The 22,435-nt window shown below is 48.6% G+C and overlaps 8 protein-coding genes across 8 annotated transcripts; 3 read left to right on the top strand and 5 right to left on the bottom strand.

Annotated features, from left to right (window-relative positions):
* Positions 1-615: 615 nt before the first annotated feature.
* Positions 616-1,431, top strand: PFLUO_LOCUS3509 (uncharacterized protein; the record flags this gene model as incomplete). Its single annotated transcript, XM_073780763.1, has 1 exon — positions 616-1,431. One exon carries the CDS (start codon positions 616-618, stop codon positions 1,429-1,431), a length of 816 nt encoding a protein of 271 aa, XP_073637586.1.
* Positions 1,432-1,634: 203 nt separating this feature from the next.
* PFLUO_LOCUS3508 (uncharacterized protein) lies at positions 1,635-2,302 on the bottom strand (the record flags this gene model as incomplete). Its single annotated transcript, XM_073780762.1, has 6 exons — positions 1,635-1,808; positions 1,873-1,973; positions 2,036-2,044; positions 2,103-2,136; positions 2,200-2,238; positions 2,300-2,302. The coding sequence occupies 6 exons, from the start codon at positions 2,300-2,302 to the stop codon at positions 1,635-1,637; spliced, it is 360 nt and encodes a 119-aa protein (XP_073637585.1).
* A 201-nt stretch (positions 2,303-2,503) lies between these two features.
* PFLUO_LOCUS3507 (uncharacterized protein) lies at positions 2,504-2,831 on the top strand (the record flags this gene model as incomplete). The annotated part of the gene is made up of 2 exons (XM_073780761.1): positions 2,504-2,599; positions 2,658-2,831. 2 exons carry the CDS (start codon positions 2,504-2,506, stop codon positions 2,829-2,831), a joined length of 270 nt encoding a protein of 89 aa, XP_073637584.1.
* Positions 2,832-9,287: 6,456 nt separating this feature from the next.
* Positions 9,288-11,273, bottom strand: PFLUO_LOCUS3506 (uncharacterized protein; the record flags this gene model as incomplete). Its single annotated transcript, XM_073780760.1, has 5 exons — positions 9,288-9,844; positions 9,898-9,945; positions 10,230-10,570; positions 10,642-10,847; positions 10,974-11,273. 5 exons carry the CDS (start codon positions 11,271-11,273, stop codon positions 9,288-9,290), a joined length of 1,452 nt encoding a protein of 483 aa, XP_073637583.1.
* A 339-nt stretch (positions 11,274-11,612) lies between these two features.
* On the bottom strand, positions 11,613-12,996 carry PFLUO_LOCUS3505 (uncharacterized protein; the record flags this gene model as incomplete). The annotated part of the gene is made up of 2 exons (XM_073780759.1): positions 11,613-12,243; positions 12,311-12,996. The coding sequence occupies 2 exons, from the start codon at positions 12,994-12,996 to the stop codon at positions 11,613-11,615; spliced, it is 1,317 nt and encodes a 438-aa protein (XP_073637582.1).
* A 1,575-nt stretch (positions 12,997-14,571) lies between these two features.
* PFLUO_LOCUS3504 (uncharacterized protein) lies at positions 14,572-15,219 on the bottom strand (the record flags this gene model as incomplete). The annotated part of the gene is made up of 1 exon (XM_073780758.1): positions 14,572-15,219. One exon carries the CDS (start codon positions 15,217-15,219, stop codon positions 14,572-14,574), a length of 648 nt encoding a protein of 215 aa, XP_073637581.1.
* A 1,048-nt stretch (positions 15,220-16,267) lies between these two features.
* On the top strand, positions 16,268-17,565 carry PFLUO_LOCUS3503 (uncharacterized protein; the record flags this gene model as incomplete). Its single annotated transcript, XM_073780757.1, has 2 exons — positions 16,268-17,029; positions 17,089-17,565. The coding sequence occupies 2 exons, from the start codon at positions 16,268-16,270 to the stop codon at positions 17,563-17,565; spliced, it is 1,239 nt and encodes a 412-aa protein (XP_073637580.1).
* A 466-nt stretch (positions 17,566-18,031) lies between these two features.
* PFLUO_LOCUS3502 (uncharacterized protein) lies at positions 18,032-21,842 on the bottom strand (the record flags this gene model as incomplete). Its single annotated transcript, XM_073780756.1, has 1 exon — positions 18,032-21,842. A coding segment is annotated over one exon (3,811 nt), but the record flags the coding sequence as incomplete, so codon positions are not given.
* Between the last annotated feature and the right edge of the window lie 593 nt (positions 21,843-22,435).

Raw genomic sequence — 22,435 nt, 5'->3', positions numbered from 1 at the left:
AAAGCATATGTTAGCAAAAAACTTGAGCGTACAGCTGGGCCCAAGACTCTTACCATTTCACACGCATATTGAGCAGCTGACTTCACACAGGCATTTGTGATTGGGTGATATAACGTTGCTTTAATAATACCATGATCTAAAGATGAGCCCAGCTCTCGAAAATACACAATAAGATCTTTTTTGGACCTGGGCAGCTTGCACACATGGGACGGCTACTTTCCAAACCGCCGAGTGACCAGAAACTGTCCGCGCATAATTATCACACTATGCTTGGGTTGGAGGGCCGTGGATTTTAAAGAACCTGTCAAGCTGCCGTTGGCCTCAGGGATTGGTTGTCATGATTCCAGGTTGTCAGCGTGGCGCTTTGGTTGATGACCAGGCAAACACGAAATATCATGCGGCTCGGGGCTTTGGCCTCATAAGACAAGGATGTTATCACACCGCTTCTTCTCGATTTAAGGTCTTATTTATCTCATCAACCCCCTTTACTAGATTCAGCCTCACAGCAAGACTTTTTGCTGATCTTTCTCGGGCTCTATTTAGCCGTCTCAGCACCCCTTTCACTATTCAATTCTTCAACCTCACGTCGGCCGCGACATAGATAAGAACATCACAATGACCATGGCACCTCAAATAAAGAGCTTTGTTGACCTTGATTTCATACTGGAAACGTTCAATCCAGAGACAGAGGAGTTCCTGCATACTTCCTTCGCAGTTTTCAACGATGAAGCCCTCTTCTATGGCCAGTTAAACATCCCAAAAGCCAATCTTAGTCTTGCTCAGATATCCAACGCCCTCGCTCATGTTCCTGATGACAAATTCTTTCCGCAATGGCCGGTCCCAGAGATGGAACTCATAGAAGCTCCAGCAACTCTGACTTCAGGGATCTACCTCAAGCGACCAAATCTGGAACTTTATGGAATCATGAAAGAACACAGCGTCACTAATGTGGAACAGCAACTCGCGCAGCAATTTCTAGCTGAGGCTGAGGTGATGAACGCACTTTCCAAACATCCGCATCCGAACATCGTCCGCTATTACGGCTGCCGAGTTGTGAGAGGACATATCACCGGGCTTGTCATGGACAGACATCCTCATGACCTGTATTGTCATCTCAAGGAGGGTGTCGGGAATATTGAGAAAGAACCATTCATGGCGGCACTCAAATCGGCTATCCAGCACCTACACGCGCTTGGTTGGGCACATAACGATCTGACTCCCTCCAATATCTTGGTAAACAGAGACGGCATGCCTGTGTTGATCGATTTCGGAGGATGCCAGCCTGTTGGCACGCATTTGAAATACATTCGAGGAACGAAAGAATGGATCGACGGGAAAACTGAAGACTATCATACCTCAGATGCGAAACATGATGTTTCTGCTCTTGTCAAGCTCGGAGCATGGTTGGACAAGCCGGTGTTTACTGTTTAGTGGATGCTGTTTGACACAGTATGGCTATCATCAGAGAAATATAAAAGCATTCGCAACTACCCATTTGCCGAAACGAACAGATAAATGAACAGCTGCAGATCAACCCAATAAGAAACTCATATTTTCCGAGAATCGGATATCAATAGGATAGGTAGACACGTTTCCCTCACCAACAGCCCGCCCAAAAAAATAAAGCAACAACTCTATGCCTTGACAACAATCTTCTCCGGCACCTCCGGCTTCACCTGCGTGGTCGCATGGATGAGATCCTGCACGACCTTGTCGCCCTTGTTCTTGCCAGCATCCTTGATCTCCTTGAGTTTAGCCATGGCTTCGTCGTTGGCGTCATCTTCGGCCTTCTTGAAACCGCTCGAGTGCTATCAACAGGACAAATGTCAGCCATCTTATCGCTAAGCCATAGCTCGCTGAATTGTAGCGCACCTCGGTCTCGAACTTCTTGAACTCGTCCTCCTTCTGCTTCCGGTACTCTTCAATCTCCTTCTGTGCCTCGGACTTGGCGTCTCTTATCCGCTTGGTGCGATCTGTGCGGTCGGTGTGTTATTAATTGTGCATGCCGAGCGGGGGAGGAATTCGAAGGACGTACATTCTCTAGCTGGACGATGAAACCTGTCAGTGATCTGGAGTCTTGGGAGCGGAGAAGGGGAACTCACATTGCTGCACAATCTTCTGAGCCTCTCTCTCGGCCTAAAGTCGTGCGTGCGATCAGTATCTACAAGCCATGCCTGGAGTCCGGTCCCGTAGACGTACGTCGAGGAGGGTCTGGATGCCCGCGGAGTTCTGAGCCGACTGCATCGCCATATTTGTTAGTCACCCATGGCAGCATCAGACAGTCCAAAGCCATTCTTACCATGATTGCCCGAGAACCCTCTCAAAAATCTAGGGTCGAAAGTGGTTGTCAAATGTATGATCAGACGGAGGGAGCTTCGAAGCCACGAATGACCCCAAGGCGGTGGGGCACTTACTGCCGGGCGGTGTAGCACATGGCCTGGCGCTGGGCCAGCCGGGTTCTTTTTCTGCTACACTTCTTCCCAGGGATACACTTGTCGTCGCCATGTCTCGCGCGTCCAAATTGACGCTGGCTGTCACCGGGCTGGGCACTGCCGGAATAGTCTACTTTGTCCACTGGGCACAGGAGCAAGACAGGGCGGTATGTATTCGAATTTGCCGGTTGCAAGAACTTGAAACTGACCGATTCGGTGGAATAGGCCATGCATAAGGGCGTGGAGCGAGATATGGAGAAGCAACGCATTCGAAAAGAGCGACAAGCGGACTTTGAGATTCAGAAACGTCTCGAGCAGGAATACCTCAAGCTACAGACGGTGCACAGCACTACCGACGAACAGAATCCACCGGGCAAAAGCCATAATCCGGAGACATGACAGGATGAAGGAGATAATAATGCGGAGTCTAGAGGACCAGGATACTAGAATTGGATACTGCCTGTGTATACTATGAGATGGTTGATCTCCACTGGTGCATCATGCGAGAGGGCAGCATATGCCACATTGTATAGAAATATTGTGTACGATATACCCCGAAATGTACGATATGTTGGTGGTCTATGATGTCTACTACTGAAAGAATTATTGGACCAAAGTATGCTTCGATCCAAATTGCCAGGCTCAATTTAAAGCCTCGAAGACCCCAGAAACGCGTTATGTTGGCAATCTCTGGGGTTTCTTGTGTTTGTTCACTAACAGATTAAATAAGATGAGAGCTATGTCCTTGGGAAGGCACTAGTAGGCCAGAGAGATCGCCCCTTCAAAAGACCCGAGGTCCCCCATTCTGTAATCTTGGGGAACGTCATTTTTCGGCAATGAGGCAATGCCGAATTGCCTGCACAACCGCGACGTTGTCTCATTACCGAAATATGCCATTCCCTAAGACTGGCCGGTCATTAAAGATTATCTCACGCACTATTTATCCTAGCGCTGCCGTGCCAATTCTGTCATTCTGTTCTTATTTTATCATTTCATTTTCTCCAGTATGACTTCAACCCTCGAGACAAATCAACCCTTTGCCGCTCCGCCAGGAGCTGTTGCAAATCTTTATATGATTGATACAACTGGAACTATTGATAATATACCATGTGGTAACTTGGTCACACCAGACTTGCCTAAATTTGAGAAGTTTAACAAGATACCGAGCTGGGCATTTCTGATCGAAAGTGATACTCCTCGAGGAGCTCGAAGAGTGCTTTTTGATTTGGGGATCCCACAGGATGTGTACAAGCTTCCCCCAGTGGTATCTGAGAGGCTAAAAGCGAGAGGGACCATCATTGATGTGCCTAAGTCCACTGCAAAGATTTTGCAGGAAAATAGCCTCGACTTACGCAGTATAAAAGCTGTGATATGGAGGTACGAAAACCGTTCCGTATTTGGAAGCCTTCCCGCAGGAAAGTCAAAGACTCATAGTAAAACCAAGTCACTGGCACTGGGATCATGTGGGTGACATTCAGCAGTTTCCACCCTCTACGAACCTGGTTGTCGGCCCTGGATTCATCAAAGAATTCCTCCCCGCTTACCCCACAGGGCCAGAATCACCCATTCGGCAGGACGACCTCAAGTAAGTCCTTGAAAATGACATGGGATTATGTGTGCCCATTTGGTTATGATTTAAGTATACTAAATTCTGCATAGTGGACGGAAGCTAGTAGAGCTCACGTTTGAAGAATCAGAAACGATCTCGATTGGAAAATACAGAGCCTTAGATTATTTCGGTGACGGGTCCTTTTACATCCTAGATACCCCTGGTCACGCAGTGGGACATTTGGGGGGCCTTGTGCGCACAACGAAAGATCCAGCCACATTTGTGTTCCTCGGTGGAGATTTAACTCACCATGGAGGCGAGCTTCGTCCTTCTCAATACCTTAGCCTTGCATCTGCTGCGACCAATGTGTCAAAACAGGGGTGTGAGAATGAAGCATTTGATGCCCTTGGATCGCTTCAAACATCGCGAGGACGCAAAATCGATCAGGCGTTTTTCGATCCTGTCATAACGAGTGATTTTGACGAGGCCCTGAAAACAATCGCTTATGCGCAGGAGGCTGATGGCAAGGAAAACATTTTCTACGTCGCAGCCCACGATGAGACTCTCAAAGGTGTGGTGGACGTCTTCCCCAGAAAATTAAATGATTGGAAACGACAGGGCTGGCGGGAGGAGACACTGTGGAAATTCCTGAGCGACTTTCGAGGGAGCGTACAATCGAAAGATGCTTTCAATCAAGCCTTTTTGCAAAACAATTGCTAGATAGTGACAATGGATCATCGGAAGTCGATGGGTATGCCGTCAAAAGAGTTATCGAACAAATCCAACAGCGCTTGATTGAATTCATCGGAAGTGAGTGGAAGACCCACGGGATCCGTCAAAGAGAGCATTTCTTTGAAAAAGGGCGTAGTTTCCGGATTTGCACCCGGAAAAAAGTCGATGGAATTCTGGACAGCCGCCGCAGTCAGCTTGTTTGGATCTACCTGACTCTGGCCTTGATAACGAAAGCTGTTTAGTTTTTCCAATTGGCGCAGCTCCTGCGCATCTTGCTCTTCCGTCTGTCTTGTTCTATAATCGGGTCTATCCCCACAAGGAGAGCTCATCAAGTGCTCAATTCCATGATGAAACATTTTTGCCGATGGCCAGCGCTCAGCCATGTCTTTCAATGCCACGCGAAGCACTCTGATAGGCCGCTCTGTTGTAATCGCGAGGGTAGGTATTTCTTTTGCTCGAATCAAGGCAAGCAAAGAGATAGTGATGTACCAGCCAGCCATACCTTGTAAAAATCGCAAAGATCCTCGAAGCAATAAGTCCTCAAAGATCCTGGCAACACAAGAGGAGGCAAGAATTGCCACAATGTCAACTCCCAAGTCCTGTTGCGACGATTTTCTTAAATCGAGCAAGATAAGACAACATAGGTATGGGAGATGTAACTGGCAAATGTCTCGATCGAAGTTAGAGAGAGAGCCTTCAAAATATGGCAGCCGGAGATCTTCGGGCAAATTTGCAATCCAGACCCTCAAATCATCTAAAAGATCCCGGGCCCGGCCCTTTGCTTCGGGGTGACGTCTGAGATGCTTAGCCACATGGCCCACTATTTCACAAAGATTGACCCATTGGATAAAGAGATCGGCTTCTCGACGCTTTGAGCTAGGCCAGTCGGTGACTGTGGGCTTTTGGACATTGCAATCCTTGATATTGATAGTGCAAGGTCTACCTTGAGAGAGAGAGGTAAGCCTCTCGCGAGCCTTGATATATCAGATCAGCATGGACTTATCCAATGGCCATGAAATTGGTGACATACAAATAGGGTCCACCAAATTCTTCGGCGGAGAGCCGGGGTATCTGCACGGGAAAGACAGTGATGCGTTCTCGGCAATCGGTGTAGGCCCATTTCTTGTGCCTGTCGGATTGCAATCCCGGTCCAGTACCAGGTTCCATTTGTACTCAACATGCTTGGAGAACAAGTACTCCACCAGTAAAAAAGCATGATAGAGATGAGTGAAGCAGTTGGGTTTGGCTCTAAGAATTTGTAAAACAAGTCCTTACTTTGATTATAAAGAATGGCCGCATTATCACCATCCAGCAACGACGGCTGGATTCTGTGGCTTACCAGTGTTAATGCCTTTTCAAGCAGCAGTGATTGGCTGAATGCGGGATCTTTTTCCAGGATATTTCTGTCAAGAATGGGACAGAACGTAAAGCAATACTCGTCAAATACCTGCAAGTGGTAATCGCGAACAGCTATCGGTAACGGCCTCGACGGCTCTTGCAGCCTGCTAGGAACACTGCTTTCTGAAGACCGATTTGTGTCCCCTCGGACAAACATGGTAATGTACCCCGAATCACCCAAGTAGCTGGATACTCCCTCAGATTCATTCGATTCAGCAATCTCAGACCTCGCATCTGCGACACCAACCCGTCCTTCCCTTCCTAGAGTAACAGGGTCATTGTTCCTGGGCGAAGTTGACGCATCTGGTCCACGCGGTTGATCAAGAGGTTTATCTGGAAAAGACAGCCTGGAAAATCCGGCTCTAGACATCTCAGACCTGTGACTACCAATCGGACCACTGGGTATATTGGTCATGGGAAGGCTCCATTGCGTAGAGACAGGCAGTGGTGGACGAAAGTTCTCGTTGTCAGGGGATGGCACTCCATTCGGATCACAGGATCTAATGATTCCTCCATTCACTAGCTCTGAATTCTTCTTCCGGCGAAGGTTTCTTCTTGAATGACGAACTCTATCATAACGAGGCACGTTAGGCTTAGTTACCCTGTTATCTATTGCCGGTTCGTCCAAGGCAAAACCCACCGGCACTCGATTTGAGCCTCTTGGCAGTTCAAGCAAGGCGCATTAGCGCCACTCTTGAGTCGTTGCTGGAGATCACATTTTACCTGAGACTATGATCAGAGAGGATAACCATATACGGAAGTTGATAGCCTAGTCACAAACTTTTTTTGCGTGGCAGCGTTGACACGTCAGAGTAGCTCGACGCCGGCTTGCAGTCGGCTGTAGTGGATGTGAAAGCTCACTCGCAGGATACATCACAAGAATTTGGTTGTTACTGTATGTAAGGTAGAAAAGCCAGAGCCAACAGGTACATAGCCGCCTGTTAATTTAAGTACATGGGGCCAAATTTTGTGTCCGGCTTCTGTGCGGGGTTTTCTCTGGGTCAGCCACAATGGTTGTTGCTGTGCAGTGATTAAACTGTCAGTTACAAGATGAGAAATTTATTTGAATCCCATGCACTATGTGCCAATGAATTCGATGTATCCAGCATCCCTTCTACGCAGCTACCTGTACTATGTTCTACTACGACAAAGAAAAGCAAAAGTAAATCTCCGTCCTTGCGAGGTATTGCGGGGTATAATTCCGGGGTAGGCAATAGAGAACAAGTAAAAGTGCAGCACGCTTAGCACGTGTGGCATGAGCTCAAAATTCCAGGTTCTCATATCTGTAAGTGAGTGGAATTCTAGTAAAAGAAACATCCATAACTTGCCGTATTAACTGAGTATGATTGCAGAATATTACCAACATCTTGAATAATGACGAGCTTTGGCGGCCGCTAATGAATTCCGAAAGAGGGGTTGGATTGATATCTTCCCGACTACCGAGACGTCCATACCCGAGACACTGGCAAGAAAGGGAAAGTTGAGTTTAAAAGGATGGCCTGCCATGACCTAGGAGTTGGTGAAATCTCAAGCAATTTCCCTTTGATGAGAGCTGATTGAAGGTCTCAATTGCAACGGATGGCAAAATCCCACGTAGTAGTTGGTACCTTTCGCCTCTTGCAACGCTCTAAGACCAGCACCTAATTGTGCTACTGACGAGTATCTATAAAAGGTGAGACCTCGGCCGAATGGGAAGGTACGGTAGAAAATTCGATAAATCCTAGTGGGGTTTCGGCAAAGAAGTCTTCAACTATCGTACCGAACAACCGGCTTTGTAAAACTTATTAGAGAGCTAGGATATAAAACAGCAAATTGATAGGAAAAAGTGCAGACCACGGAGATCAAGGAAGTTCGTCATAATCCAACATCAATCGTTTTCAAAATCTCTCAAACAACATGGCAAGTCTTGGTGGAAAGACTATAATTGTCACTGGTGCAGCCTCTGGTTTTGGAAGAGGGGTACGGTTTCACGTCCACTACAAAAAGTCGGATAATTTAATGTGAGACCATGTCCAGATTGTCGCCCAGCTTCTATCTCGAGATGCACGGGTAGTCGGAATAGATTTGAAAAGGCCGGATAACGAAGAGAGCACCCCTGCGAAACTGCCAGGACGATACCACTTATTAACAGGCGATGTAACTTCTGAACAAACATGGCATGCCGCGCTCCATGCTTCTAAGGAACAGTTTTCGTCAATTCCAGACACAATTGTCAACTGCGCTGGTTTCGTCTATCTAGGTCAAGCTCCGCATAGCGTACCTTCGGAAGACTTTGATCGTCTTTGGCAAACTAACGTCAAACCTCTCTATCTGGGCGTCAAGTATATTGTGCCTCATTGGATGAGCAATCGCATTAGTGGCCATTTTATTACAATAGGCAGCATCAGCTCCCAAAGACCTAGGCCTTCCACCGTATGGTACGGTGCTAGCAAAGGCGCACTTGATACGGTATACCACACTTTCTGCACTGAAAGGCTGTTCCAAGCTAAAAACACGAAAACAGGCGACTGAAGGGCTTGCAGCGGCGTATGCAAAGGATGGTATACGCTTTAACATCGTTCGCCCATCTATTGGCAACACCGCTATGTAAGAGGCCATGGCCTTTCAACTAACACTGACAACCCGGCTAATTTATACAGGCTTTCCCGAGTTCAAGGAGGAGTGGATACCGAAGAAGGGAGAGCAAAACGATTGGATACTATTCCTCTTGGCCGACTTTGTGAACCACAAGACGTCGCTCAGATGGTGGCATTTCTTGCCTCAGATGAAGCGAATTATATTACGTGAGTACTATGCCGCCTTCTTTTCACAAATCAATATTTAACCGAAATCTCCATTTTCACAGCGGATCTGGATTTAACATAGATGGAGGACGAATGATATCTTGACGATTACTGTTCTCTGCACCTCACTAGCTATCTATCTGTCACAGACATATCCATATACCTGTTCTGTGGGGGTATTCGTGTCTAAAGAAAACAGAAATGCTATCTATCAAGAATTCATTTTACCCCAAGTTACACATACGAGGTATGCCAAGTCTGCCCAAATAATGATTTGATTGGAAAGAATGTTCGGATTTCTCTCCATATATAGTAGTAGATATTTCCGAACGGAAGGATAAATGCGTCATAGTATTACTTTGAAGCAAGCAAAAAATGCTCTTCAATCAGGACCTACTTTTCAATATACCATGCCAAATCATTGGCATCATCCAACTCATACTCTGTAAACCCATTTCCCATCATTTTGAAGCGATTCGGACTTCGATACTGGATCTCAAAATCTTCTCCTCGTATCTCACTCACAAACCGCTTGAAAAGCAGCGCACTGCCGGCAAAGGCGGCCGTAACCCGTCCATCAACGCGGCCCTTTTTGTACCAACTCCTGCAGCCACCTGTCCAGGTCAGGGTTTTCAAGATCTCGTCTCCGTATGTAACGAACTCGTCAACAACATCTTGCTTTGGCGCAACAGACTTGATATCTTCAGTAGCCATCTTTTTAATCCATTTGATCATATACTCGGCAACCCAACCGAGTCCTTCCACCAACGAGCCATGTCCGACGACAGCATTTGGGCCGGTAAATATAAAATAGTTGGGGAATTGAGGACATGCAAGCGAAAGGTACGACTCCGGTTCGTCCGCCCATTTCTTAGCAAGGCTCGTTTGATCACGACCTATGACTGGGTAGTGCGGGCAGTGGGAGACATCAAATCCAGTTGCACAGACAACTATCGCACAATGTTAGTGAATATGCCGGAGACGGCTGGGAGGGAACACTGACTGACATCCACCTCCACAGCTTGGCCATCGGCGGTGTGTACTTCGTGCTCTGTAACATGTGTAATTGGACTTTGAGTAAGATGGACATTTGGTCGCAAGAAAGACTCCAAATAGCCTTCACCGGGTGTAATACGTCGGCAGCCCAATTCCCATTCAGGAATCAATTTCCTGCAGAGCTCGGGATCATTGCCAAGTTTATTTGACATCTGTCCCCTGGCAAACTCTGTGGCTTCTAAATTTGCCGATGAACCTTTGACAAACTTGGATGGGTTATTAATGACTTCAATGTAAGTACGGAACGAGGAGGTACCATTCTAAACGCCTTGTTGATACGATGGATCAGCTGTTTCCTGTACTCATTATGATACTTTGGATCTTCTGTAAACCTCCGTTGATCCTCTTCGGTATATTCGGGATTCGGGCTTATATCATCCCGACCCAAGAGCTTTGCCGCTGACATTCGTGAGATGACCCAGGTGGGACCGCGTTGGAAGCTGGTGACATCTGTGCCCTCCAGCTTGGCAAGTTGTGGCAGGATTTGAATTCCAGATGATCCATTACCGATAACAGCAATTCGCTTGCCAGAGTAATCATATGAATGGTCCCATTTGGCCGAATGCACTTTCTTGCCCTTGAAAGATTCGAGTCCCTTGATGTCAGGCCATTTCCAAAGACTGTGTTCGAGAATGGCTTATGTCAGTAAACGATGCCCTGTGACTGAAGTTGGGAGTTGGGTCGCTCGTACTTGAGAAATCCTTGACCTGAAATCAAGACCTCGGCATACTCTTCACGCTGAACTCCGTTATGTTCCACGACAACTTTCCATGAACCCTGTTGTTCCTGCCAATATGTTCCAACGACTTTCGTATTCAACTGAACATCGCGATCCAGATTCCATTTCTCCACAATTCGCTTTATGTAGTCATGAATTTCTGGCCCGCCGACGTAGAACTTACTCCAGGAAGGGTTAGGATCAAACGGAAATGCCTGGTAACTTCGTTCAGTAAATATTCCTTCCTGCTAGTAGGCTGGCAAAGAAGAGCAACCTGTGAATTCTCTCCGGATACCGTGACATACGTAGATATGGGCTGGCACATCACATTGCACACCAGGATAGGTATTGACAAGCCATGTTCCTCCTATGTCAGAGCGTGCCTCGAATATTTTGTACGTCAGAATGTCCTCCATCTCCGGGTGTTGATGTCGTAGCTTGTGTACGAGGGTTAGACTCGAGTAGCCCGCTCCTATGATAATGGCGCGCAGCTTGCGTGGCGTAAAGCTTGGCTGATTATTCACGGGGATCGAGATCTTTGTTCGGTCTGGAATTTCATCTCTCTCTAAAGCAGTGTGCATGTTGGGGTTGAGTGGAGCTTCCATAATGAAGACCTGTCGCTTCTCAAACCTAGTCCTTAGAGGCCCAAAGTACTACACAAAGAGTACTATAACTTATGATTTAAGATCAACTGGATTCAATGGCTTGGTCAAGCTTATAAAGATTTGCTATTAGTCATGGATCTTAAGCTTACGACGTGGCAAGAAAAGTCGCATACCATGTTTTGCCGCTATAGCCTAACAATGCCGAAAAGCCGACAGCCGGCATTACCGTGGGCGAGGCAGTAAATCCTACTCACACAAACAAGATGCAGTGATCCTTTGGCCAGTCCGCAGTTGAAATAATAATGATGTCCTATGTATTAATAATTATTGTGTCAATGTTTAAGAATTGGCTCCCCACCCCATAGACAATCTCCAATCTTGTCCGGCTTCTCCAATTCCCCGAACAAGCCCCACCACATGGTCCGCGAATCCACCATCACCTCTGTTGACTCGCTCCCGCCGCTCCCGTTCTGCCTCAGAGCCACCTCGCTCCTGGAGACCAAGGAGCTGTTCCCTAGTCAGCCCCTGGACGCGTTCCGCATCCATTCTTGTCAGAGTATCGGCCTGTCCACGTTTCCGGCTCCACGCCATTCGTTGGACAGCTGGAGCCCAGAACTCTCCCAGAGTGACTTCGTCCAGTCCACGAGCGTACTCTCTAACGAGACCGGAGTCGGCAGCACAGTCGAATGAAGCATGCCAGCACGTGTGCACCGGCTCATAACGCCTCTCCAGGAACCAGATTATAGGCCATGCAATGATCCAAAGCTGGAATATAGCGAATGCCCACCAAATGTAGCGGTTTGCGCGCATGCGGTTGATCCAGTGCGGAGAATAGATGATGACTGATTGCTCGGCGACGAGGTAGTCGAAGTTGATTGAGCCGCGATAATTGAGAGAGCGGATGTGGGAGTCAAGAACGTTGCGCATGGCCTTCCAATCAAAGCCTCTGGTTTTGCGGTGGAGGGTGAACCTGTACAGACAAACAGCAGGATTAGTTAAAGGGTCGTTTCGAGGGGGTAAAGAGGAAAAGAGCGCACGATTTGATAGAGGATGGGTCGTCACAGAACCGCTCGCACCAAAGCTTCAAATGAGCCTCGTTAGTCGTAAGGGGTCGGTCATTTGCATCATTACTGCCGAGGGCTTCATCCGAAGCGAGAAGGACATCACTGTCCTCGGAACGGGGAACGCGGGATGAAGGCGTCTTGTACGTCCGCGACTTGGCTCTTCCACCGCGGTAAGCAGGTTGGCAGTCGCCATCACTGAGCACTTCTTCTTGCATCCAATTGATGTTCATTACCCCTTCGCCCTCCCATCCCGTTAGCATGGTCTCCGCTAGATCGAGCTTGAATTCAAAGTCGGTAACGCTGGTATTGCCCTTTTTCTTTCCATCATTGGTCGATTCGGTGTGTGAGCCACGGATATAAAGGAGCGGTCGAGGGGGCAGCTTCATCTGCCTGCAGATGGTATAGAAGAGCTCATTGCTGTTTACCGAGAGGGACGGCGCAAGGGAGATGGTCCGCTTAATGTCGGGTTTGAGGCTGGAGTCGGGAAGAATGTAGGCTGAGTCCACCAAACGGAGATGGAGGGGGAGAGGGGCGACCCCGGAGGCAGAGATCGGAGCGGGAGGAATATCTTCGTCAGTGTAAGGTGGTGGCAGGTCGTCTTCTTCGAGGGAATGAAGCGAGTGGGCAGATGCGCGATCGTCCGTCTGGAGGCGACCCATGGCTCGTCCAGTTGAAAATACAAGGCGAGAAAATCAGATCAAAAGCGAAGACTGAAGAACGACAAGTGAATGCGCTGGAAAGGGTTCCAGGAGAGAAAGAGAGAAAACGAAAGAAGGTGAGGGCTCGGTTTAGGCGGCAATAAGCAGAATCTCGTATCCACTTCACTAATCTAGATCTGGGGATCTCGCGGAATGAGTCCCGATCGGGATTATCAATCACTACAAGATGCTTTCCAGTACACTTCTATCATTAGCCTCACACATCCTCGTCAGCCGAAAGGGTGCATTTCGTAGTATTCTCTCCGAGTTATCATCAGCCGGCCACGAAACGTGCACCTGGAAATCCGGAATCCAGTCCAGTTCCATCAGCGGGGCTAGGATAGTCTCTTCAGTCGGTAGTGGCTCATCAGTCGGTAGTGCGTCATTATCTCCCAGTCCAAAATACCATCCCAACGAATGAATCTGCATTTGGACTCGGAGCCTGCGCAGTCCCTTCATTGTGGCGATGGCATCCCATGTGGACTCGCGAAGTGAACCTTTCCGGTCTATCCAGTGATTTCGGAAATAGTGAAAGTAATCTCTCGAATTGGCAAAGTCGATCGGGATCTCCAATGATCTTATAGCCAAAAAACGTTGAGGCAGGAAAACCCGTCGGAGTAGTGCTGGTGTCTCAAATGCTTGCGTGTCAAAGTCCAAAAGCTGGATGGTGTTTTGAGAATAGAGAGTGCTGATAGCCTCCGAATAACTATGTGCTCACCATTTAGCAAGATAACCTCTCCTCCCCCGGCGAGAACTAAATAACGCACATTTCCCGACATGTCAGAAGTAGGGCAAGGTTTTCATTTGCATGGTTAATGGGCCGAGGCTTTTCCCGGTGACCACGAGGCACACGTCTGCCATTCAACATACCACCGCGTTTCTTTACCACGTGCGTCGGAGATGAGGTATGCCCCAGCCCATCAACGGTTCTCCAAATCCGGACAATTTTGTTCCCAAGAACCTGGCGGTATATTTCCTCCCTGAGCTCTATAGGAAGCTTTATGAGCAGACATCGCGTTTGCTCCTTGGTTTTTTGTTTGCGCCATTTGATCCAAGTCGGCTTCTCGGGCAATGGGGGAGTAAGAGCTCGTTTGCGTGGCAGAGGAGTCCGTATTTCTCGGAAACTCATCGTTGAAGAAGCAAATCTATCGCATATGGTTAGGAGAGGAAGAGCCAAGTTGTAGTGTGTTATTGACCACCGCCGCCCCCATTCTTGGCGCGCTCCCCTCTCCACATTGACTCCACTTTCTTTTTAATCTAGTATAACTTTAGTGTGGTTTCGGGCACGGGCCGAGAGGTAAAGCCTGAGTGTCCTCGGAGCAATCTGTTTTCGAGATCGACTGTAGTAGCTCATTAGTGGGATTATAATAGGGCATAGTGCAAATAGAATTTGACGTAGTCTAATAAAGACTACTCGAAAAAACATATTTCTTCCTTGCATAGGCCCACAAGCTCCCCATCCAAGGGGCGCGGATTGGTCGCCGCGCCCACGCCCTGATTCTGTCATTTGTATAGCGCAAGCGTATTACAGTCATGCTAAGTCTCCGCATTCAATCCCTCCACATAATTCTTCAGATCTTGCACCCAAAGCTCGAAATTTTGATGTAGTCGCTCTCCATACATCCACCTGACCACATAAACAAGCCACCCAACTTGGCACGTCCAATTCCGAACCTCCGTTCCGCGCAACACATTCTCTCCTTCTGTAATCTCTACATCCTTGAGCTCATGCACCCGCTCCGCCGTCAACAAGGAAGGACCCATCGTGCCCGGCACGTCGAAGTCTGATGCCCAGCAGATACGCCCGGTAGTTCCCTTGGCCGCGTCCGGAGGGACGAACTCGGTGATGACGTGGTGAGCAAGTGTTGCTACCTGGGGTTGGGAGGAGGTAGGGTCCATACAGACATGGAAGGTCAGCCTGGTGCCAAGTTGGAGGACCGGCGAGAGTGTCGAAGGATTGTTGTTATCATTGTCTAAGGGGGTGTCGGGCTGCGAGCGGATCGTGACGCGTGGGATGAACGAGTTCCATGAAGGCCAGGTTGAGGTGTCGGTTAAGGCCGCCCAAATTTTGGAGGAGGGCGCCGCGATGAGAATCGAGCTACCGATCTGAAGGATTGCGCTGGAGGCGGGAATGTTGGGGGTATCGCGCTCAGCGTTGGCTGGGTCTTCTATGATGGTTGTCATATTGCTTGTTTGTTGTTGAAGCCTAGCGGATGAAGCCATAACAGAATATTTGCTGTAGGCATGTGCCCTACAAGTCTGTCCGGGGGCTCTTGGGTTGAGGCCGAAGGCCGTAGCCAAACACCAAGTATAGTGGACCACTGGAAGGATTTCATCGCCAAAAGTTGGTCCTGAGCATCCAATCAAGGCTCTTGGCCCCAGAAAATAAGAGGCGTTTGAAGCGAGCATACGACGACCAATCAAATAGGGTGACTAATTTTGGACCTGCGATAGCACCAGCCACCTAGCCCCCCCCCCTAAGTTCTGAGGCTTTCAGAATTGCAGTGACTAACCACGCTCTCACCTCCGCGCACCGTAAGCATAGCTACAGCCCCCCCTCCCTTTCCAATAGACACATGCACACCAACACTGACGCTAATACACGTGTAAGCTCTGTCTACCAAAGTCACCACAACTATGAGGTTCACCTTTTTTTCAAGTGTCGTGACACTGCTTTCCGTCTACTTCTTCTATAAATCGATATCGTTCCTCCGATTTTATATCCATGCTCGCCGTGCCGGATTTCCGGTGTACCTGTCACCTGTTTTGTCCAAAAGCATTCCATGGCTGGTTCTCGCGCCAGCCTTCCAGCCTCAGCTCGAGAAATATCTTCCGTCATGGATCTATGAGCGACTAGATCTGTTCATTCATGGTTGGGAATTCCGCAGAAAACGAGAGTTTCACGACCGATTTGGAAGCGTATTTGCAATCGTCACTCCTGATGAATGCTCGATTATGTGAGTGCAAATTGGTGGTCAGCCGGTGGAGGCAGCGTTTCTGTTTCTGATTTAGATCCAGAGTCGCCGATCCCGCCGTCGGCAATGTCGTCTTGCAGAGAAGGAATGACTTCCTTCTAGCACCTATTACGGCTAAGCTTTTAGGATTCTTGGGCCCTAATGTGTTTACGGTGCGTGGAATTTCTGACAAGAGCACCACCAAAGCTTCTTTTACTGACGTAGTAAATCCAGGTTAATGGTGATGAATGGTAGGTATCTTCCCTCAACCCTTGCCCATGTCTGAGCCTGCCATCTTGCTGAAAAATTGTTACCGCAGGAAGCGGCACCGCAGGTTGTTTGCTGCCAATTTGGATGAGCGAATCAGCAGAACGGTCTGGATTGAAAGCTGTCAGCAAGCCCAAACCATGCTCGAATACATGGTAGACCATCCGGGTGGCGAGACATTAGATGGTCTGCGCAGTATTGCGATCAATGTGATTGGCCACGCTGGGTACAGCCAGAAGCGGCCGTGGTCACCCAATCTGCGAGAGTTCACTGAGGAGGTAAAAGGTGGTAGAACGGCATACCTTGCGACGCTCTCGATGGTGACAAGTATGTTCATCGAAGCGGCGATGCTCCCGACAAAGCTAATGAAATTGCCGTTGATGCCACCGAAGCTTCGAAGCATGGGCAAACACCTTGAGAGAATCCCCCAATACACTGAGGAAGTGCTCGAGGAAGAGAGACAGGCTACCAGGATCGGGTCAGACCGTCGCAATAACTTTTTGAGCTTGCTGTTGCAGCTTTCGGATGAAGAGAAACACCGACAGTCAGGGTTTTCACTAACAGATGAAGAGATTACTGGGAATCTGTTCATCTTCAGCAGTGCGGGATTTGAAACGACTGCTAATACCATGGGCTATGCGGTGATGCTGCTGGCTGCGCACCCGGAATGGCAGGACTGGATTCGTGAGGAGCTTCATGGTCTGGACGCGGACGTGTCGACATGGACTTATGAGGAGGTGTATCCCAAATGCCGACGGACACTTGCAGTGATGGTAACTCTCCGTCTCCCATTGCCACCATTATAGAAAGCTAGCTGACTTGCTTCTCACAGTTGGAAACCCTCCGCCACTTCCCAGCAGTTCTTCATTCCACTCGCGCCGTACTCGCACCGCAGCAGCTCGTTGGCGCCGACGGTACTCACTATCTCGTGCCTCCAATGGACTTTTTTGTCAGCCACGTGAGCATCCACCTAGATACTACAATCTGGGGTCCGGATGCCCAGGAATTCAAGCCATCGCGATGGTTCGATGACGCCGGCCAGATTATCACCCCACCGAAAGGCACATTCCTGCCATGGTCGGACGGGCCGAGGGTCTGCCCGGGGATGAAGATGTCCAAAGTGGAATTTGTGGCAGCAATGGCAACGCTTTTCCGATCTGCACGGTGCGTGCCTATCCCGACCCTTGGATTGCACAGGCCGGAGGACCTTCAGCAAAGGCTGCAACAGCTGATGGCCAACTCTGTTTCCAAATTGACCTTGCAGGTGCGGGATGTCAAGGCGGTGCAATTACGATGGATTCGGGACTGAGAAAGCAAGTGAGAATTGTGAGACATGTGCAGGCACGACAGCTTGTTTTCACAGGTCTGGCCAAACTGAAACAAATAGAAAGAATTGAATCAAGTAGTTTCAAGTAGTTTACAGGTCCACAGGGAGACAGCTATGGTTCCCACTTCATCCCTAGCAACCACCACCCCTGCGTAACCTAAGAAAAGAGCGTACAACCCATTTTTGGTACTGTAGGGGCTCATTAAGTCAAGAGCATCTATTTTCGAGCAGTTCTAATTTAGTATCCCCATCAAATTTCACTCAAAACTTTTGAAATTAGACTATTATCATTACAATTATTTTTTTCTAAAACTTTTCCAAAGACCTAAAGCTGTCCGCTGGCGGATATCCTAACTAATATTACTTGTCATTCATTAGGCATCTTACTTGTTTCTATACCCTATACTATTCCTAATATCTATTTGTTAAAGATAGCGGATTGTGCAGTTTAAATCGAAGATTGGCGCGATACGACAACAAGAGAGTCCTCAGAAGATCTGCCCGAATGGGGCAAAGAAGCCTTGCCATCTTTCTCTTGTTGCTCATCAAGATGCGGCTTGTGGCTCGCGCTCGGGCAGTCATCATTCATATCCACATCACTCGCTAGGTCCTGCATTTTCGGCTTCTCGTTCTGCTGCTCAGACTCAGACTCAGACTCTTCGTCAGAAGATATCGGGTCGTCAGAGAGACCATCAGAACTCCAACCCCACTTTCTTTGGCCGTCTTCGGGATCACTAGGTTGAAATTCCCTATACCTCTTCTTGAACCTCTCGCTCAGCTTCCTCGGCACTGCCTCTCCACTTTCGTCTGTCCGCCATAATTTCCTCATCATCTTTGGCCAAAGCGTAGCATTTAGACTAGCCCTCAACTCTGATAATTCCATCCCTAGATCTCGCTCCCCGATCCGAGAAACCCCGTGTATGAAGGACTTGCCTGAATTACCTGCGTCATATAGATAGCGAACTATCTCTCGGTCTCTTCGGGTGGATTGGTATCGCAACATGTCCACACTATCCACTCCTAGTGACCAGGTCCTTCTCGAAAATACGCTGAGCAGCTCCTCTTTGCCCACAAACTGTCCTCCAACGCAGACCATGAAAAATTCCCATTCTTCTTTTGCAGCAGCCTGTCGGACTATTTGAGGGTCGATAATCTCATCGCCAATGAGCTCTCGAGCCTCTTTGCAGTATTGACGGTCTCTTTCCGGATATTTGATAGACTCCAGCATGCGTGCTTTCAGAATCGATGAATTGAGGTCGTTCAATCTGACGGCATGCTCGAGAAAAAGTGTCATCAATGGGTAATCTGCGTGGGTTTGGGCAAGAAAGAAAGGTGTCAGTCCTTGATGGTTCTTTATGTGTATATTCGCGCCGCTGCTGATAAGCGTCTCGCAGATTTGTGTGCGAGGGTATGAATTCAAAATTGGTGGATCTCGATCTAATTGAACCCCTATCAGGAGCGGCGTATTGCCCCCGGCGTCCAAGGCATCCACTTGAAACCCATGCGCTAGCAATACTTCAACAAGGTCTGCTCGACAAACCGACGCGGCTTTGTGAACAGCGATCCTAGTCTCTTGGGAGCACGCATGAACGGAATCGTCGGTACTGAGTTCCGGTCCAAAGGCTTTGCGCAAGTAAAGCTTCAATGGCGCGGGCTCACCACTTTGAGCCGCAAAGTGTAACGCTTTTATCTTGGTCTCCCAGGGCAGTGTATGGAGCGTCGTGTGAATTTGGAACTTGCTCAGAATGGTGGCATTGGGCCAGGCGAGAGCCATATGGAAGGGCGATGAGCCACGTTCATCCTCAATGAAAGGGTCAGCTCCATTCTGAAACAACAAGGTGATTAAATCCGAGCGACCCGTGTCCATTGCCACGAGAAGTGGGGTGCGACCATGACTATCCTTTGCGTTGACATCGACGCCCCCCTTCCAAAGAATCTCTGCCATTGAAAGGGACTTTCTTCGAACAGCACAATGCAGTGGGGTTCCAATTCCGTTATCGCTGAGGCTTAAATTGGCTCCGCCTTCAATAAGCGCGTGCAAGAATTCTTCTGTGCCTTGGCTTGCTGCTGCATGGACAGGAGTAAAGCCCAGTTTATCTTTATGGTTGATATCGGCACCATGTAAAAGCAGGATCTTGACAATTTCTGCACTGCGACAGAAGAATAACGGAGTCTGTCCTCTACCATCCATGTCGTGACAGGTGGAGCCACGCTCAAGAAGGAAATTTATTATGCGAGCCGATTTACCGACGGCTGCGGTATGTATTGCTCGAGCTGAAGAACTGTCTGGTCTATTGATTGCCGTTGGGTCAAGCTTTAGAATGGACTCCAAGATCTGGACCGACTCATCGGTGTCACGAATTGAGCCCATCTGCACGGCAAAGTGCAGCGGGTATGTAAACATGTTGTTTGTTCCCGGTTGGGTGAGCCTTTGGGCCGCAAGTTTAGGATGACATTCGAGGATAGCATCAACGGCATCGACATCTTCGAGATCAATTGCCTGCGTGATGGCATTTTTACCCTCGGGAGATGACTGAGTCAACGCCTCCACTGGTAGCAGTTGAACAGTTTCCCGAAGACTCTGTCTGTAGCTGCTACCATGTATAGCAAGTCGTTCGGCATTGGTCATAAAGCTCAAGGTACAGGCAACGGGGAATCGACCTAAAGAAGAAGCGAGGTATAATCGACTTGCAGTAATCCTTTTCTCCGCAAACGCTGCGTACCACATCATCTTTACCAGTTCTGGGAAGTGATACCGTACAGCAAGGTGAATGGGCGTCAATGCTGAAGTTGAATCTCCATCATCATCGGCAAAGGCCGCAGCCGTCGGGTCGGCCTTCAATTCCAGCAAAATTTTCACAGAACTAATGCTCCCCGAGGCTACTGCAGTAGCTAGTGGAACACCGTATACCTGGAATGGCCATTGAGGATGGAGAGTGATTCTCTGGGTGATAGCACTGTTCAGTGCCAGCTTGAGATCCTCACGACGGTCTGCATTACGAAGCTGCTGTGACACTTCAGATAGACAAGTCTCGTCAAGACAGAATAGCCAGTGCAGAAGACATGAGCTTGCTGTATCACGAGCGATAGGTAATCCTTCCTGTAGTAATCTGTTCAAGATCGCCCCATGACCATGACGGGCCGCTTGCACCAGTAAACATTCCCTCGTCTTCATATTCTTTAACTTATCGCCAAGGATGGGCAGTAGCCGGTTCACAAGTTCAATATCGCCTTGCTGGATGGCAATTTCTAGGAGGCTGTAACGCTCAGAAGACAGTTTTAAGGACAGAGAGATGGCCGTAATATCGCCTTGGTCTACTCCGAGAAGAGTGCCTTCATGAACAAAAGCATCTCGCATGGTGGGGTAGTCCGCGAATTTGGTGACGGATTCGCCATTGTGCACAGAGACGGTGGAGGACTGTTCGCTCCGTCCCAAGATACAAAAACCTGAAGCCAAAGACTCGCTATACGTTTTGTGGCGACGAACAGTACTCTCGGAGAAGCCATCGGGTATTCGCAAACCCAAAATACGGGCCAGCAAGTGTCCTGACTTTTCGGCCTTGTCAAGAAAATATGCAGCCTTGGTCAAGTCTTTTGAAGTCCCAAAAGCATTCACGTAGCATAGCATCGTCTGGAACGCAGCAGATCCGTCTTTTTTCGGGGCCTCGGACTGTTGGACCACAGTTTCGAAATCCTGCAGGAGTTGCTGCTGTTGCTCCCAGATGATATAGGAGCCCCCTTCCCTGCTGAATATTGAGTATCGGATGTCTCCAGATAAAGTGTAGATGGCAAGATTCGACTGAAGAGAATGATCACCTGGAACGCTATTCCAAAATCCAATTATTGGCGTTCGACTTAGATCTGATATTCGTTTGGCAGGATCGATTTGCAGTGTACCGTTCAGCAGGGGCCTAAGGAATCCTTTCTCGAACCCAATACCTGGAATCTTCATGTCTGCCAGAAATCCAATTGCAAGGCCTTTCAGATGATAAAGATCGAAGTCACCAAAGATATTGTGATCATCTTCGGCGGCGAAGTCTTTGTTACGGTTTTTCGGGCTCGTAGAAGATGCTGTCGACATTTTGTATGACGGAGGGCGTGTATAAGCTGAATCTCCCCGCCAGCTGCGCTTGAAATATATTTGTCCATCTGCTAATATTTCCCACACACAGAGACCAAACGCCCACATGTCGCATTTGTGAAGTTGTTCGATAGGAATCGGCTGGTTCTTCTGATCAGCCACCTCGGGCGCATTGTATCTGCAAGGTTAGCAGTCGTCTTTTTCAAAATTTAAAGGTCACTCACAAGGCTGTTCCGAAGTATCGTGTTCTTCTTTCTGGTGCTGAGCTCTCGAGAATGGAATGCCCAAAGTCCGACACTTTCGCAATCGACATGGACGGACGATCCAGTGTAGAGAAAACCACCACATTTTCGGCTTTCAAGTCCCCATGCACAATTCCACATTTATGCAGCGCCATGAGTCCTGCTCCTATATCTCCCATAAGGATCAGTTTGGCTTGGATCGACCGTGTGCGCTCTTTCATAAAATCCCTTAATGAGCCGCCAGAGGCAAACTCCAGTGAAACAAAGGGTGAGAGACGTTGCCTTTCCACGGACCACCCATATCCTAGAAGACTTATGATGTTGGGATGATGGGCGAGTGGTGGATGACACATAATTAAGATCTCACGTAGAACCGACTGCAAGCGCCGCTGGAAATTCTGATGTTCAGATCCCTTCCCATCTTCAATCAGTCGGATGCGCTTAATGGCGACTACTCCCCCTTCATAGTTGCACTGTGAGACGGAAAAAGTTTCCCCAGCAGCTACAAATCGAGTTTCCTCCAGCGCCT

This window comes from Penicillium psychrofluorescens (genome assembly GCF_964197705.1).
Source record: "Penicillium psychrofluorescens genome assembly, chromosome: 2".
NCBI classification, from domain to species: Eukaryota; Fungi; Ascomycota; class Eurotiomycetes; order Eurotiales; family Aspergillaceae; genus Penicillium; species Penicillium psychrofluorescens.
Note: the sequence above shows the minus strand (reverse complement) of the source record. Positions and strands in the feature narration are given on the sequence as shown.